The sequence below is a fragment of the Dermacentor albipictus genome, chromosome 8 (genome assembly GCF_038994185.2).
Source record: "Dermacentor albipictus isolate Rhodes 1998 colony chromosome 8, USDA_Dalb.pri_finalv2, whole genome shotgun sequence".
In the NCBI taxonomy this organism is placed as follows: Eukaryota; Metazoa; Arthropoda; class Arachnida; order Ixodida; family Ixodidae; genus Dermacentor; species Dermacentor albipictus.
The window spans coordinates 14,553,688-14,569,533 of NC_091828.1; the positions used below are offsets into that span (position 1 = coordinate 14,553,688).

Consider the following 15,846-nt stretch of genomic DNA (forward strand, 5'->3'; position numbering starts at 1 on the left):
GGGCAATAGTGTATAGCTTTCTTCTCTCAAATACGATCAAATTAATTAAAACCTATGTGACCATTGTTTCGTAACAACCGTTGCTGCGTTTACGGCAATTTGAATTTTATTTGGCCTTTATTTTATTTCGCATATTCATCCAGCTCCATATATACGGGCTGTATGTATGTATGTATGTATGTGAGTATATATATATATATATATATATATATATATATATATATATATATATATATGTGTGTGTATTAAATTATTTTAATTTAATACATACATATAGACATACATATATACACACACATAGACATACATATATATACACACACACACACACACACACACACACACACACACACACACACACACACACACACACACATATATATATATATATACCTAGCCTAAGCAAGCGGGCAGCGCCACCCATCGAGTATAGTGGGTGAACATGCCCAAGTGCGCTGTTGTAACAGCGCGGCCGATAAAGGCACGCTGAGTTCCGTCTGCCGACACGGCTGCCTTTCGTTCGTTTTCGCTGACGTCTGCGATTGCACAGCGCTTTTTGTATTCCCTTTCACCCATTCACTAAACATTTCGCATATTCAAGAAGCCTTCGAGCGCAGCGTTACACATTGGGTTTGCCAAAACGGTGAATTTGTTTACATATAGAGCTTCATATCGCTGATAGCTTTGCTTATTGTAGAAACGGCGCATCGCTGATGTGAAATAAGCTCAAAACGTAGCAAAACATACAGACGAGTCAGTATGAGCGGCCGAGTCCCTTAAACAACTGCAACTTTGATCAATACGCATATATATTACGGCCTGTTACTACTGATTCTCGGTTTTGTTTAACTTCACCATACTTAGTTTGCGCGTGCTATAAAATATTATTAAAGACAATTGTGCTCGGCATAGGTCCCCACTTATATGCCGTGCAGTTCTCTTGCGAAAACCCATCGCTGACGCCATTGGAAACTGAGCGAGTTTATGCTGCTGTATCAAATGCACTGTTTCTTCTTTCCTGTTTGACGCAGAGGTAAACAATGCTTTTTTGGAATTAAGAAATGTCAGCACAACAACACACACACCCACCATCTACGCGAATGCGACCGCCAGCGTTCTGGAACGGTGACCAAAGTACAATATGTTGGCACAGCGCTGTGTCGCCGCTTGCTGTGTACGTGCCATGCGAAATGAAGAGTAGATATCAAATCGCTATAGGGCCGCCACCTAACTATAAGGGCGGTTTCCTTACGAAAGGAACTGCTTATTTTGAAGTTCAGCTCCATCGGTAGTGGGTGCACGAACTCGACGGGGTCAGGCCTAACCCAAACCTCGCTAAACAGGATCAACATTGACTCAAACTTCACGCGCACGGCTTGAGAGGACTGAAGATCGTGCATTTCAACTTCGAAGGCATGTCGACGAATTTCGAGCGCGAATAATTATATGTACAAGTGAATGAGCTGCAGCTATCGCGTTGTCGGTTCGACGGCTGATCACGTAGGGTTCAATCAACCGCTATCACGGTCGGCACGCTGATTTTGTCGGTGTTTTCGACACGAAAGCCCGTCGCACTATATGACAACTCGCAACCATCGGTTGCACCGTTGTCGGCCTATTATGATGAAATAGTCTCAGTGACACAGTGCTGAATAGTCGGCCAATCGTGGGCGTCAGCGTCTTGTCGATCTCGTATCGACCCAATGTTACCACGCCTTAAAACAGTACATGAAGTCAGGCACGCGCTGCCACCACCTGCAACAGTGGGCCGACGCTGCAAGAAGGCTGCGTCAGCAAGGTGTTTTTGAAGTGTCGCCCAAGTGTAACGCAGTGGTTTACCGATAAATTTGACAGCCGTCAATGCAAGGCAGCAACTATGTTGTCCACAGTGCAGTTCGGACCAAGCCCTGGCCCTTTTCTCTTTCAAAGTGGAGTTGCGGTCTTACGCACCTTTTCGGCACCGCACCGACATCGAGCTACCAGTAGTTTCAACGCGGTACATGGCACGAGCATTTGCAACAGCGTGCCTCCAAGCGCTTTTTTTTTTCGGGATACTTTCCCCCGATATCTGGCCGCGCGGCCACGTGCGCGTCCCTTCCAAAACGTTTCGCGACTAATCCGCTACGGCAGGGCACCTGCGCCGTCGCACCGTGAAAAAGGCGGCCCTATGGCCCTATGGAAATGTCACGATCTTGACTCTGGCGCCAAATCCTGGCGGCCGTCGCAGCAGACACGCTTGCGCGGCATTACGCTTTCCTTATGCTTTCGCGATGCCCTCCTCACTCACTTTCCGCCTCATGCTTCCGCTGTACTCTCCTGCTTCGCTTCCCTCACTGCGCTCTCCACTTTTTTCATCCCTCGCTGCGTTCCGCGTTCGTTCGGTTACGCCGGAATCGCCGACGCAGGAACGGGCCCCCGAAGAGCTTCGCACTAAAAAGCAATTGCCCTGGTTGAACGCGGGGTAAACCAAATTTCTGGCGCCACTGCAAGGTTTTTCTTGCTTTTGAAAAGGACAAAAACGATGCTCAGCGCCGTCAGCAACTACCGCATCTGCAATTACAACACAACACAAAACACACAGACGCTAATCTGCGCGGCAGCAGCAGCGAGGGAGTTGGCCTTCATGCTGCGTCTCGCTTCAACACGTCGAACGCCCGGCGCATACAAAGCAAGCAGTAGTCGGCGCACTTTGTACAAATTGCACATCGCTTTCAAGATGAGGCCTCCTACCACGCACTTCGTCAACATCGGAAATCGCTTTGAAGATATGGACGCCCACGCAGCGTACGAAGCAGTCGCCGGTAGTCGCAGGCCAAGTCCCAGTTTGACCTTGGCTGAGCTTGAAGGTCAGGTCTCGGAACCAGGCGTTTTCTGGGTTTGTACATTGAGCAGCAGAGCTATTGCTATAAAATTTGAGCGCAGCTCTACAAGTGTTGTGATTTCGCAATATATTGGCTGGCGCGGGAATTTTTCACGTGCAGAACGTTGCAAACGGAGCGAAGCTTTGGGCGACTGTCTCGCTAATCTTAGATTGCAAGAGACAGCATGGGTGACGCGTGATTCACAGCAGCCGCTGCAGACAACACGACGCGCGCTACTCGGGGGCCATCTCGTAGTGATTGTCGCCGCCTTTTCTCGCGCTCTTACCACAACCACCTCCTCCGCTTTACGTCTCACGGTACCGCTGCACCTTTCTCCACTTTGCTCCTCGCGTATTTCGTTCCATTTGCGTTCATCTTTGGTTTTCTCGTTCACTCGGTTACGCCGACGCCCGCTGCAGTAACTTGCGCCTAAGAGCTGCGCTCAAAAAGTCACCGTTTAGCCCGAAAAGCGAAGCATCGATTGCGATAGCAAATTAGTAGACAGCTACACGAAGTAAGGATAGTTTTATCGGCCGTGTAAACTTGTAAACATCCGCTTACTAACTAAATTAAGAAGCATGGTGCCACGCGGGCGCAGGCAAACAAACATTTCACTCGATGAGCGTGGGCACTCGCTGTCAGAATGCTGCCTTGAGGAAGAGCGCAAGCAGCAGCGAGTGAATTGACCAGCTTGCTGCCTCTCGCTTCAAGGCGAACTAAGCGGCGAGAACACAGCGCACACAAAGCCCCGCCGCACCTAGACTGTACCCGTCGCAGACTGCTTTCAAAATAGCCACGTGCTGCCCTGCACACGCAGCCACCCTGCGCGCGGTGGAAGACTTCGTCCCTGCTTTCCTCCCTTGTGCGAGCCAGATTGAGCCGCTATCGCCGGCTCGCGCACTTTCAATCGCGCATACGGCGGGTGGCGACGACGTTATCGCCCTTGGACTTATCACGGAACATCACGGCAACGTCAGAAATTCGATGACATAAACGCGCCTGGAGTGTCCACATAGTTGCTACAGTAATGCAAGACTAAGCCCAATGGGCTGCACCTTTTCGAAACCACGACGACCCACACGGCTCATTTTGCAATTCTGCATCTCGGAGGAACTTTAGGAGGAGCCGGAGCTCCTCTCTTCTAAATACCCAATGCCACCGGGGGAACATACCCATTGTGGTGGTGGTGGTGGTCAAATGTAGCAGCAGGCGGGTTAAGCCTGGCGAACAAAGCCGGCAATCGCTCCGCCCGAGCGTCTCGCACAATACCGCTGAAGGGTTTCACCATATGTCTATCAAACAAGTCTCTCTTAAGAATTTGATGAGGAGACGTGAAGTTACTTTGCGGGATATAACTGATCCCTCGGGAAATATAAGGTGTTGCAGGCGCGGATGCGGAAGGTCCATATTTTGCAGATTCTTCAGGAGAGTGTCGCATCTTGGAATAGCTGGCAGGACCACAAAAAGCACTCAATGTCTCCTGTCTCACTGCATGCCGTACAGTTCGGAGAATTGATTCACCCCGTTTTAAATAACCAGGCCGGTGTATTAGCAGATCCTGTCCTTATTCGATATAGAAGTGAAGCATCCTCTCGATGCAATCTCTTGGTTACGCAGGGCAGACGCGGTGGAAACCAAAGCGACTTAGTGATTTCGAATGTCACATTTTTGCACTTGATTACTCTTCGGAGCCTTGATTTTGGGATGATGATAGAGCGCTGCGTATGCAAGCGCATCAGGTTTTTCGTTTCCTGAGATACCAATGTCGGAGGGAATCCACTGAAACTTTACTGTGAAGCCTTTGTTGAGTTATTTCACGATGGCTAGCGATTTGCGTGGGAACTTGAGGGATGGCAAACCACGGTGTACTTGTAATGCAGCCTTTGAGTCCATAAGGACAACTACATTCTGCGGAGGCAAAGTCTTTAATTTGCGCAGAGCAGAAGCTATTGCTACGCCTTCCGAAACTGTCGACGAGGCTATACAGTCCAGACGGCCAGACCACGTATATCTTAGAGAGCGAATACAGAATGCAGCTGCGCAGCGGTCTTCGTCTGCCTCGACAGAGCCATCTGTGTATACTTGTAGGTGATTCGGGTAAGTCATGTTCAGGTGTTCCAGGACTAATGACTTGGCTTCTGCAGATGGAATGCAGCTCTGATTGCAATCGTGGTACACTTAAGTTGCATGTGATGTCCTCGAATTTCCAGGGTGGTTCTATCCTTTCCCTCTGTCTCGAGCAGCGCAATCCTAATACGCGAAGCGTGTTCAATGCTGTATAAAAATGTGAGCGCGGCCTGTTACCTATACGTCATAACAGGGCTCTACCGGGCGTAGACTCAATCGTAGTAGCTGGATCATCAGAGCCTGGGAAGCCTGAAGTCGTAGAGGGCGTGACTCAGCTTCGTAGAGCACTTGTTTGACGCTTGCTGAGGGACTCCAAGGCAAAGTCGGATACCTTTTCTGTGGATGGCTTCTAAGAGCTCGTATTAGCTATCTGAGGGTGACATCAGACGTAGCTGATACAGGATTCGACTGGTAACCAACGCTATATGTAGCCGTAGCATCGACGTCGGGTGGTTGCCCCAGCGTATGCCAGCGACTCGCTTGAGCACATGTAGCCTGGGTGACGATGACGCCACAACGTGGTCGACCCCGCAGCGCCAGAGCAGCCTGTGGTCTAAGGTAACGCCCAGAAATCTGACGTTGGTGAAATGTCGAATCTGGTATCCGTCCAAATTCAGCGGGAAGCGTGGAGATTCTTTTCACCCCAGGAAATAGTACGAATGATGATTTCTCTGGTGATAGTGATAATCCAATCATTGCCAAGTGGCCCTGACTGGCTTTTACTGCTCGCTGGGCTATTCGTGCGAGGCGGCGATGCTGGTAGCCGGAGACCCATATGCAGATATCATCGGCAAATATAGATATCTTCACTGGTGTTCGATGGTTTAGTACTCTTGGGAGGCTGCTCATGGCAATGTTAAATAATAAAGGAGATAAAACACTCCCCTGTGGCACACCGCGAAGTATACGTATTTCATCGCTCAAAGTGTCGCCAAGGCGAACTCTGATGCGACGATCATTGAGGAACGTATGTATGAAGTGCAGCGTGACGCCTATACCTTGTAGCTGGCTGATAATGGCTCTTTGAGACACGTAGTCTTAAGCCTTAGAAACATCCACGAAAACAGCAAGTGTCGACCGGCCATCCGCACTGTAATGTTCTATGTGGCTTAGCAGGTCCAGCACATTGTCTTGAGCGCATAGACGCTGCCGAAACCCAGTCATGCACGATGGCAGTTTCCGACCCTGCTCAACATACTAAGTGAGTCTTGTGCACGCCATCTTCTCCATTAGCTTCGCTGTACACGAGGTCAGTGATACCGGTCTGTAAGAGTCCAGAGCTGCGGGATTCTTTCCACGCTTCAGAACCGGTACCACCCATGCTACCGTCCATAAATGTGGGATAGCGCCACTGGCCCAGACTTGGTTAAAAAATTCCAGCAAATCACGCCGTCTCTCAACCGGCAGCTTAGCCAGTATCTCATTACTGATAAGGTCAGGTCCCGCCGCACAGCGACGTCGGAGGCTGCTCATAGCTAGTTCCAGCTCCCTGAGTGAAAGGAGCATCCATTAGAGACGACGATAGCGGCGGAGGCGGGTTGGTTGTGCCGGCTGACCTACCAGAAGAGTATGTTTCAGAGAAGGCATTCGCAAGACAAGCGAGTGCCTTGCCTAACTTGAATGCTAGGGCTTCAAATGGCTTGTTTGGTCGAAAGGTTCCAGCAAGGTTATTAACGACCCACCATATCCTTGGAACTGGCGTGAAGACCGATAGGCTTGCACAAAATGTTGCCCATTGATCTCTTAGTTTCTTTGTATAACGTCGAATCACTGCGTTAATCCGGTTATGCATGGTCTTCATCGGTGGGTCGCCCTTCGTCATCAGCCTCCGTTCCGCTCTTCTACGGGCAGCGCATAGATTTTTGAGCTATAGATCCAGAGCGGGGAAGTGTTAACGAAGACAGGAAAATGATCACTGCCTATTTCATCTTTACTAGTCGTTGACGATGCGAGGATGTCCGTTGAGTGTAACGTCAAGTCAATGACACTGTAAAAGGCCGGTGGTCGAAAAAGCGTTGCCTGTTTGTCATTTGCCACGCAGAGTCCCTCGGTGTTTAAAGCAGTAACAACTTGTTTTCCACGTGCATCAGTCGCCTTGTCGTCCCAGAGAGTATGGTGCGCGTTGAAGTCCCCACATATAATCCTCGGAGCTGGGCAGCGGCTGCAGAGGTCTCTTGTAATTTCTCCCATCGAGACCTTCAGGCGCGAGCTCACATACACGGAGGCCACGCTGAGGCTTCGGCTTCCCAGCCGCAATTGTACAGCAGTGACTTCCAAAGCACTGCTGAAAAGGTCTTGAGCTGGTAGAGCGTAATGTGGTATTTGACGTCTCACATATAGCATAGCGCTTCCGTTCGGAAATGTTGGAATACTTTGGTTTCCATGTGCACCATAACCAGCAATTGATCTGGAACTTGGAACACCTGCCTCGGGCAGGGCCAATATTGGCACAGGCATGTTGCGTAAGAAAAGCGACAGTCCACGTAAATGGCACGCAAGACCCGCACAGTTCCATTGCATAAGTGGCACCTGTGGACGAGATGGTGAACATTGTACCCTGACCGCATCCATATTGCTAGGTGCTTTAAAAAGAGGTAGAGCTTAGAATCACTGATCCGAGAGCCAGGACTACTTCGAGCATTTCCTTCATCGAGCTCGCCGGCATCTTCTCTATGTGTGATCGCAAGGCCTTGAATGGAGCACGTAGCACCTGCTGACAGTCCTTCTGTGGTGGTTTTCATCGCAATGCGATTGGGGTCGCTGCAGTACAGACACATAACTTCGCTGTTCCGGTTGTTCAGCAGTCTTCTCTTCTACGGGGCTTCTGTACATTGATTTGACTGCTTTAGTCGGTCCGCTGCGCGACGGCACCACTGTGTGCTGGATTTCGGGAGAAGGCTTCAGGCTTCGAAAGTCAGTTTCACTCTTTAAGCTCCATTTTATTTCGTCTGACTCTGTCTTTTTCTTCGTCATATTTTTCTCATCGTTTCCTGTTGGCCCCATGATAAACGTTTCCTTACGCTTTATTGCCGCTGCCCGCGTAGGACACTTGCTATAACTAGCTGGATGACCACCACTACAGTTTGCACATAGAAAGTTCGCGCTGCGCGTGCATGTTTTCAAATCATGCGGTCCTCCACATCTCTCACACCGCTGCTCACCACGGCAGTACTTGGCCACATGTCCATAGCGCTGACACTTGAAGCACCGAGGTGGTGTCTCAACGTAGTCAATGGTCTCGTGTCTTGTGAAGCCCAAGTTGATCTTCTCTGGATGCTCTGTATTTGGAGCGAACGTAAGAACCACGGAGCTGGTTCACCTGAACTCCCAGTCGGTTTCGGAAACTTGGACGCGTCGCATGACTCTCCTTGCATGTTAAACACCTTGTGGCGTTAGGTATAGCAACAGTTCCTCGTCAGTGTAGCACTTCGGTACCCCTCTAATAATGCACGTGTTTTTCAGGTACGAATTGGGCACTCGGGCTGAGATTGCAGTCCCTGAGATTGACTTGCAGCTGAGAAGGGAATTCACATGCTCTTCTGTCTGAACATCTAGAAGCAGGGCTCCTTGAGCAGTAAATCGGCTCCTAACAGGCGATGCGCCAAGAATTTTTCAATTTCCGTAGACAAAACAATGGGATTTACTTTTTTCGGGTCGGCTCCTTCTGTGGCAGGCGTAACAATCACTGGGATTCCGACGGTCCTCTTCTTGCGGTCGCGCACAAGCCTGAAGCCTTCATCGTCCAGATCTGTGATGTCAGCTATGTCACAATCGCCAATAAGCGTAGACTCGTCGTCTGTTTCTGTAGCCTTGTATCGCTTACAGTCACGGTTGCTCTCAGGGTCAGTGGGTGGCCTCTGGCCCGGTGTCAGGTCAGGCGTGGTCATGACGGAGCTCTCGCCACTACCAGATCGGGCTCTTCTGCAGGCTCCTATCGAAGCGACGGGAGGCGAAGGCCCCCCGGCCTCCGGTAGGGAAGGTACCTTGGCGAGTCGTCCGACGTCTTCGACAAATCTATTTGACAAGATGTCCAAAAATATCAAAAACACTAGGGAGTGAGGCAGCAGTGCGACTGTGTCGAACCAAACTTCTTTTCCCCCAGATGAAGTCCTTTGAGTGTGGTGTGGTGTGTCATTTGAGTGTGGTTGCCATTTTGCGTGACTTCAGTCCTAATATTTTACGTCCAGCTTCAAGTTCGGTACACTTTAGTATATAATTTGCAATGACATCAAGGCCTTCACAATGCACACACGACGACGATGATGGGTCAAGTCCTGTCTTGCATCGCCAAGCTGGAGTTCGGACGAACCCGGTACGGATAAGTCCCGTAATCACACACGACTTCTGTCGTGTGGTGGAGACCACAAGGAACGGAACTGGTTGAAGATGGCCTCCTTTTGCGTCTTTTATTTCCTTGAACTGCAGCGCTTTGCGCGCCAGACTGTGAGCGACCTGTTGGCCTGGTTCGCCGATATGGGAAGCAACCCAGTGGAACACAACGGTAAATTTTACTTACTCTAATTCTTTAAACGCATGTTATGCCTCGTAGGCACAGTTGTCTATGGGGAACACGCGCAGTAATATTTACAGTGCAGCCTTGCTGTGCGCAATGAGAACAGGCTGACGCTGATAGGAACTCATGTTCCACAAGGCTCCTTGGATGTCGACACTTTCACGTGCTGTAGAAGACACGACGCGGTCAAGCCGATAACACATTTAGATCTGATATCACGTACGTCGCTGCATTAGCTCCATTCTATTTGTCATTAGAGCAATCGGCGCACAATTGTGCAAGTCCGCCATATACATTCTGTCCAACAGCTTAGGCAATGAAGGCAACCTTCGAGCCAGAACTACCATGGGAACCGTAGCATAAGATGGAGTAAACATTGTCCAACAACGCGTCACTTGTCTCACACGACCATTATCACCTCTAACAGCACGTCTTTGTTAGTGTCGTGACTAGTGAATTCAGCCTGTGTAAGCCATTGTTGTTAGGGGTATGCGCGTAAGGTGTGAAGGAATACTTTATGCTTGCATACAAAATTACTGAATAGAATCTCTTGCCACCTTATATTGGCGTTGATGTCCAAGACGACGAAAGTAGCGCGTAATTTTGGAATAATAAAAGTGGCCGACAGGACAGGATGACTTATTTGGCCAACGTTTCCGGCTACTTTCTTCAGAATACAGCGCTCTTTCTGCCGACCAAGAAGCACAAGAATTAACTAGGCAAGCTGGGCGAGCTGGTGATTGACCATGTTCCTATGGGTGGGCAGCGCAACCCGGACGAAAGACAAGAGGAAGTACACGATACGAGTGCAGACTAACGACTGGTTTATTCTTTTTTTCAAACGAGGTAATAAAATATACAAAAAATGTACTTCACACGTGTTTACGTTTCCGGTATATTTTAGTCCCTCGTTTGAAAAAAAAAAACCGGTTTAGTCTGCGTTCGTATCGTGTCTTTCGTCCATGTTGCGTTGCCCACTCGTAGGAACAAGCACAAGAAGTAATTCCGTTGAAGTAAAGTCATCTGTTTTTGCCTCTGAGAACGAATTCAAGCTTTTTATTTGTAGTCGAGAGCTTTTATCCAACAAAATAAAATTGATTGATAAATGAAACCTTGATGTATAGTGTCAATGTAATTTATTTTATCATTTTCTTTGTAGTCATATTTTGTGCATTCACTTAAGTTTAGCTTTATTAGCGATTAAGAGACGTTCGCAGGCTAGTTGGTTTGAATCCATGATAGTGTGTAAGCGCAACTGAACGAAGACGTAGAAAGAAACAAATACAAAAAGACAAAGAATACTGATTCGATATTGCGTTTATGTTTCCGCATTTGAATGTAGCATTTCAACTTCAACTTTCCCATAACACGCGATGTTCAAAGTTATCACTCCTTTTTTTGAGGACCTTTATGAGTTGGTCTGAATATTGTAAAAAAATCATTGCTACTTTATTAATACTGCTCTCTTCCCAGCGTGATAGGCATGCGCCCATGCATGCATTCATATCCAATCAATGTAGCTGATTCCACCTATATATGTCTTGGCCTGCGGACACCCTGAAGCAGCCAACCCGAAACTTTCTCGTGAAAGAATTAAAAGGGGGAAGTGTGCACACGAGACGAACTAGGCGGCCCGAACAATTTCGCAAGTGTACGCAGCATGTCGACTGCGCGGCGGAGAATTCGCTGCAGGTGAGTCAGCCACGCGGCGGGCCCACAGGTTGCACCACGTTCGTCCTCGACGGAGGGCGCCCATTGCGAAAGCGAACACTCGCCGACAGCAGGCAGGCATCTCCGAAGAAAAAGCAAGATGCACGCGCCACATCCTGGCTGCTCGTGTTGAAGCAGGAATAGAAACGCTGTTGACCCAGATTCACGCACGCCGGGCGCAAGAATAAGGTGCGTGCAATCTGTTCTCGGGCTTCAGTACTCGTACAGTCGCGCAGATTTTTAATAAAGTACGGACTAAAAGACCCACGGCGACCGTAGGTGCGTGATCAGCTCGCGGCCATCGAGTAACGCAAAAACGAAAACCAACTGCCGGACTGTTGGGGTGGTCACTCTTGCATTCCAACTCTGGTAGCTTAAAGCAAATTAATGAATGCACACAAAACGCCCGTCATTTTTTTGTTAATTTCAGCCCGTTCATAACTTTTGGGGAAAGCTACCATAGCACGTAAAAGCGACTAGCCCGCTTAAAAGTTAAGTGAAATCGATTGTGCCTTCGCGAACCATTCATGGCATTGGACGTCGCAAAGCAAAAGATTTATGAGCAGTTGCACTCTGAAGGTGGATAACCAGCGATGCTGTTTAGCCCACGACACAGGTCACATACAGTTATTGTCGTCATCATGACGACAGGTACGCACACACATTCGCGTATCATCCCTGTTATTAAACGCGTCCGTCATGTAAGACAAGGAATGGCTCATACCCCTTACGCAATGGTACATACCTGGTAAATGAAAACATTGAACGCGGCCTCCCCATTATGAGAAGACTCATACCGCTCGACTCGTTGCGACTCGTTGCCGCTCGTCGTTCCGCGCTGGAATGACGAGCGGCAACGGAGCCAGCTATGTGGAAGCACGCGTGAGCAGGAGCGCGCGGTTGCGCCGAGAACGAACTAGTTCGCGGACATGTGCCGCCTCGCTGAGCGGATATGGCTGCTGTAATTGCCACTACTCGGGCTGTGAGGATCAGCTGGCACGGGAATAAACTGCGCGACAGGACGGCCACAGCACTGCTTCTGCGCGCTGGGCCAGAAAACGGCGAACCATTGGTGCATTCCGCCTACATCAGGATGCGGCCACTCCGATATGAAAACCATCTGTACAAAAATGCGGTCTTCAAATAGTTACGCGCTTTCTATGGCAACAGTGCAGCCGGCAAGTGTCGCCTCGCTTTGGTGACCGCAGTTATGACGTGCGCTCGCACCGATGTCGACCAATGCGTGCAAGAAGCGTACCTGCCACGGCCACTCGCCGAACTCTGCCTCGCCCTTGCCGTCCTTGGTGAGAATGCGGCTGTTGATGCCGTTGTCGTTGCGGATGCCGCACGACGCCACGTACGGAGTCTCGGTGACGGCCGACGGCTCGGCACAGCACACCTGGTCGACGCCCGGGCACTGCTGGTTCTGGTCGCCGAGCCCGTCCAGCGGGATCTCCTCCTTGGGCGGCAGCTTTCGGCGCGCATCCAGCAGACCGCCGCCATCCTCGGACACCTTGCCGTCCTTGCACTGGTAGTAGGGCACGCACACGCAGTCACCCAGCGGCGGGACACCTCCCTCGGGGCCTGTGTGTGAGTGCCCACCAAGAGGAGGTGAAGGCAGCTCGCCTAGGTAGGCCACGTCCTTCTGCGGGGGCAGAGGCCGCGGCGGGGGAAGCCGCCGGAAGGCGTACTTACCGGCCACGCCGTCGCCCAGCTGCGCCAGGGCCACCAAGCACTGGGCCGCCCCAAGTGTCGCCAGCAAGAGCCACATGATGCAAGATGCGTCCCTGCGCACAGTCACAGCAGACTGCGTACAGCTTTCGAGTACGTGCAGCGGACCTCCGGATTTTGTGGCGAGGTGCCACGAAAATGAGGCTCGCCTGACCCTTGGTTTTGCCTTCAAAGGCGTTACGGTGCCAACTAAGCAAAATAATTACGGCGAACACTTTACGCTACATCAATCCTACAGGACCACAGGTGCGCGACACCTTCACAATAGCGTGTGACTAGTTACTGCGTCCGCGCTTCCATCGCAGAGTATACACGACAGACCAGCCCGTTAACCTCGCGCAAAACGGGTGTAGTCTATACAAGGTATTCGTGAGTTGTCCGTTAGCCCGATGCCGCCACGTTAAAAGCAAAACATGAAGAGAAACACTGGATGTTGTTAGACTAATGAAGCCTTCTTTTAAAACGGTTTTCACGACTTTTGCGCCGCAACGTTGATTACTAAAATATAAGGTATAAGTTCCATTTATTGAACTTCGCACCGATACTTTAGCGCCATACATCGCGCATTTCAAATAATAATTTGTGTTAAGGCCATTAGAGCTAGGGAAATGCTTTGGAAACTTGTTCGGTCTTTGCCGCCACGCAGTCCGCATTTAGCGCTCGGACGTTCACTGTATGCGAGGAGATGCCGTGAAAGCCACCACCCATCGGTGCTGTTGAGTCTTTCCTGGCCACCGCGATCCAATAGAGCGCAAATCGCTAGTGTCTCTGATGATGTGCTCCGTGAGCACATTCGAGGGAGCGACCGCAGCGCGTCATCGTTCCGCATTTCGAACAGGTCGCGCGCAGCAGGAGTCCATTTTATGAAACACGACAGTGTGTGCGTGAATAGGCCCGCCCTGTCTATGGAGAGTGCAATTGCTGGCCGAGAGCGCAAGATGAATTTAAGCCATGCTGGTCACGCAGAAGAATACGACGCAATGTCACAGCATGCCTTCGCGACCGTTTTTATATATGTATAGGAATTCCTCTGCGAATGAACTTTCATTTCTTAGTATACATCCATAGCTGGCAAAATATTGGTAAATACCCTGTGGACTCTACAAAAGAGTATGTGGGGAGGAGGGGGGGGGGGGTTAAATGGGAAATAGCGCACATTTTAAAAATACACCATGAGCGCAAGCCTATTGCGATTACATACGTAGTTTGTTAAATATATAAGCTTAGATGCAGCATAAATGTAGCATGGAGCAAAGTTCTAGCCGCAGACAGTGCAAAGTGACCATTGTTTTTATATCAGTGACTTTTTCGGCGACTGTGCCCTTGCTTATTTGGACTGCTTTACAAACTTGCCTCAATAAACTTGTTCGAAGCAAGCCGCCCTGTGGCATATATGGGGCCTTGCACTGCAACATAATTATGGCTGTTCCTGTTATTTGTTATTTCCTGTTGTTATTTTCGTTCTGCATGTATTTCTTGCAATCTTGCGTCGCGCCAATCTTCAGCGCCTCTAGTACTTTTCCGAAAATAGAACTCGCGAAACATGACTCAACATTGATGAAATCGTAGAACGAGCCCAAATTCTCCACCTTTACGAGTTGGCAAGGATGACTTAGCGCAGGGACTTGCCTTCTACTGCTAGCGTGTTCTGCCGCCCTACTGAATATGAACCTCATCATACCTTGCTGGTGAAGCAGCGCACTGACACGGACACACTGAAGACAAACAGGAAAAGACGAGACTCACTGCACTCGCAACTATGTTGAAAATTTGAAAATATTTGCGAGTGCAGCGACTGCAGTCTTTTCCTGTTTGTCTTCACTGTGTCCGTGTCAGTGCGCTGCTTCACCAGCAAGGTATGATGATCACTCACCAACTAGCCCAACTTTCCACTTTACTGAATATGAACCGATGAAAATTGGTGCCACAGAAGTGGAGCACTATTAGTAAGCATAACATAGACAACGACCTCGTCTAACGAGTAAAATATAAAGAAGGACGATCGAGTGTGGCATGGCGTTGCTCGCTGTGGAGCAACTGCGCAAACGGGCGCTGCCGCCACCAGCGACGCCACCTGCGACTTCTTTCCGCGCAAAGCTTCTCTGGGGCCAACAGCTAGTTGACAGGAGCCCGATGCAATGCGCGTGAATGCGCTAATGGAATCTCGCTAACGTGCAAAAGTGCTCATCAGAGAGGGCTCTAGAGCCAGAGCCCAAACACTTCCTCGTGCAGGAGCACGGCTGGGTAATGCAAAACGCCCCTCACCTAATGTAAACTAAAAGGCTGGTTGAAGAATTACTGAAGGCCACATACCAAGTGAGCGGCAAAAAAAAAAGCGATACTGGTAGAAACCAATGCGTGTAGCAACGGTGCCAGCAGATGTGCGGGCCTAAGGCACCTGAAAGCAAATTTCGGTTGGTGAGATTCCCTTAATGCCGTGCTGGAGGAATAGATGTTGAACTCGCACATGCATTTTGGAATTTCCAGCAGTGCATGACCCCAGCTTCTGCACCAGTCAGCAGCGCCGAAAACGTTTCCTTTGTATCTTCGCACCACGCGAAGGAGAGTGACAACGAAATTTAAGGATCTAATACGATTTAATTAATGTCGTGGCAGACGCTTTCAAAGACTTAGAAGGACTGGCAGGATGATTTGCCAAACAGGCCAGTAGCGCAAATGCAAATAATAACGAGGAACAGAAACCACGAACGTTAGAAATAACTATGCATAAACTACCGAACGTCACTTTCTGCTTTACCGAATACATGGTCCCTAAACCATGAACGTGACTTCCCTGGTCGTTGTTCAGTCAGCAATTGCGCCAAAATTCAACAGATGAACTTGCCGCTCAGAAGCAGCAAAACGAAAGCTGGCGACGCGTGTCTAAGAGCCGGACGAATCCTA

At 49.7% G+C, this 15,846-nt stretch overlaps 1 protein-coding gene across 1 annotated transcript in view; it reads right to left on the reverse strand.

Moving 5' to 3' along the window:
- The window catches only part of LOC135896655 (phenoloxidase-activating factor 2-like), a 101,814-nt gene that overhangs the window by 42,279 nt on the left and 43,689 nt on the right, over window positions 1–15,846 (reverse strand). Inside the window, exons 2-3 of the mRNA XM_065425135.2 lie at window positions 12,907–12,998; window positions 12,470–12,795 (exon numbers count right to left, since the gene is read on the reverse strand). Coding sequence (XP_065281207.1) covers window positions 12,470–12,795; window positions 12,907–12,982 — 402 coding nt within the window. The 5' untranslated portion in view covers window positions 12,983–12,998. The remainder of the gene's footprint in view (window positions 1–12,469; window positions 12,796–12,906; window positions 12,999–15,846) is intronic.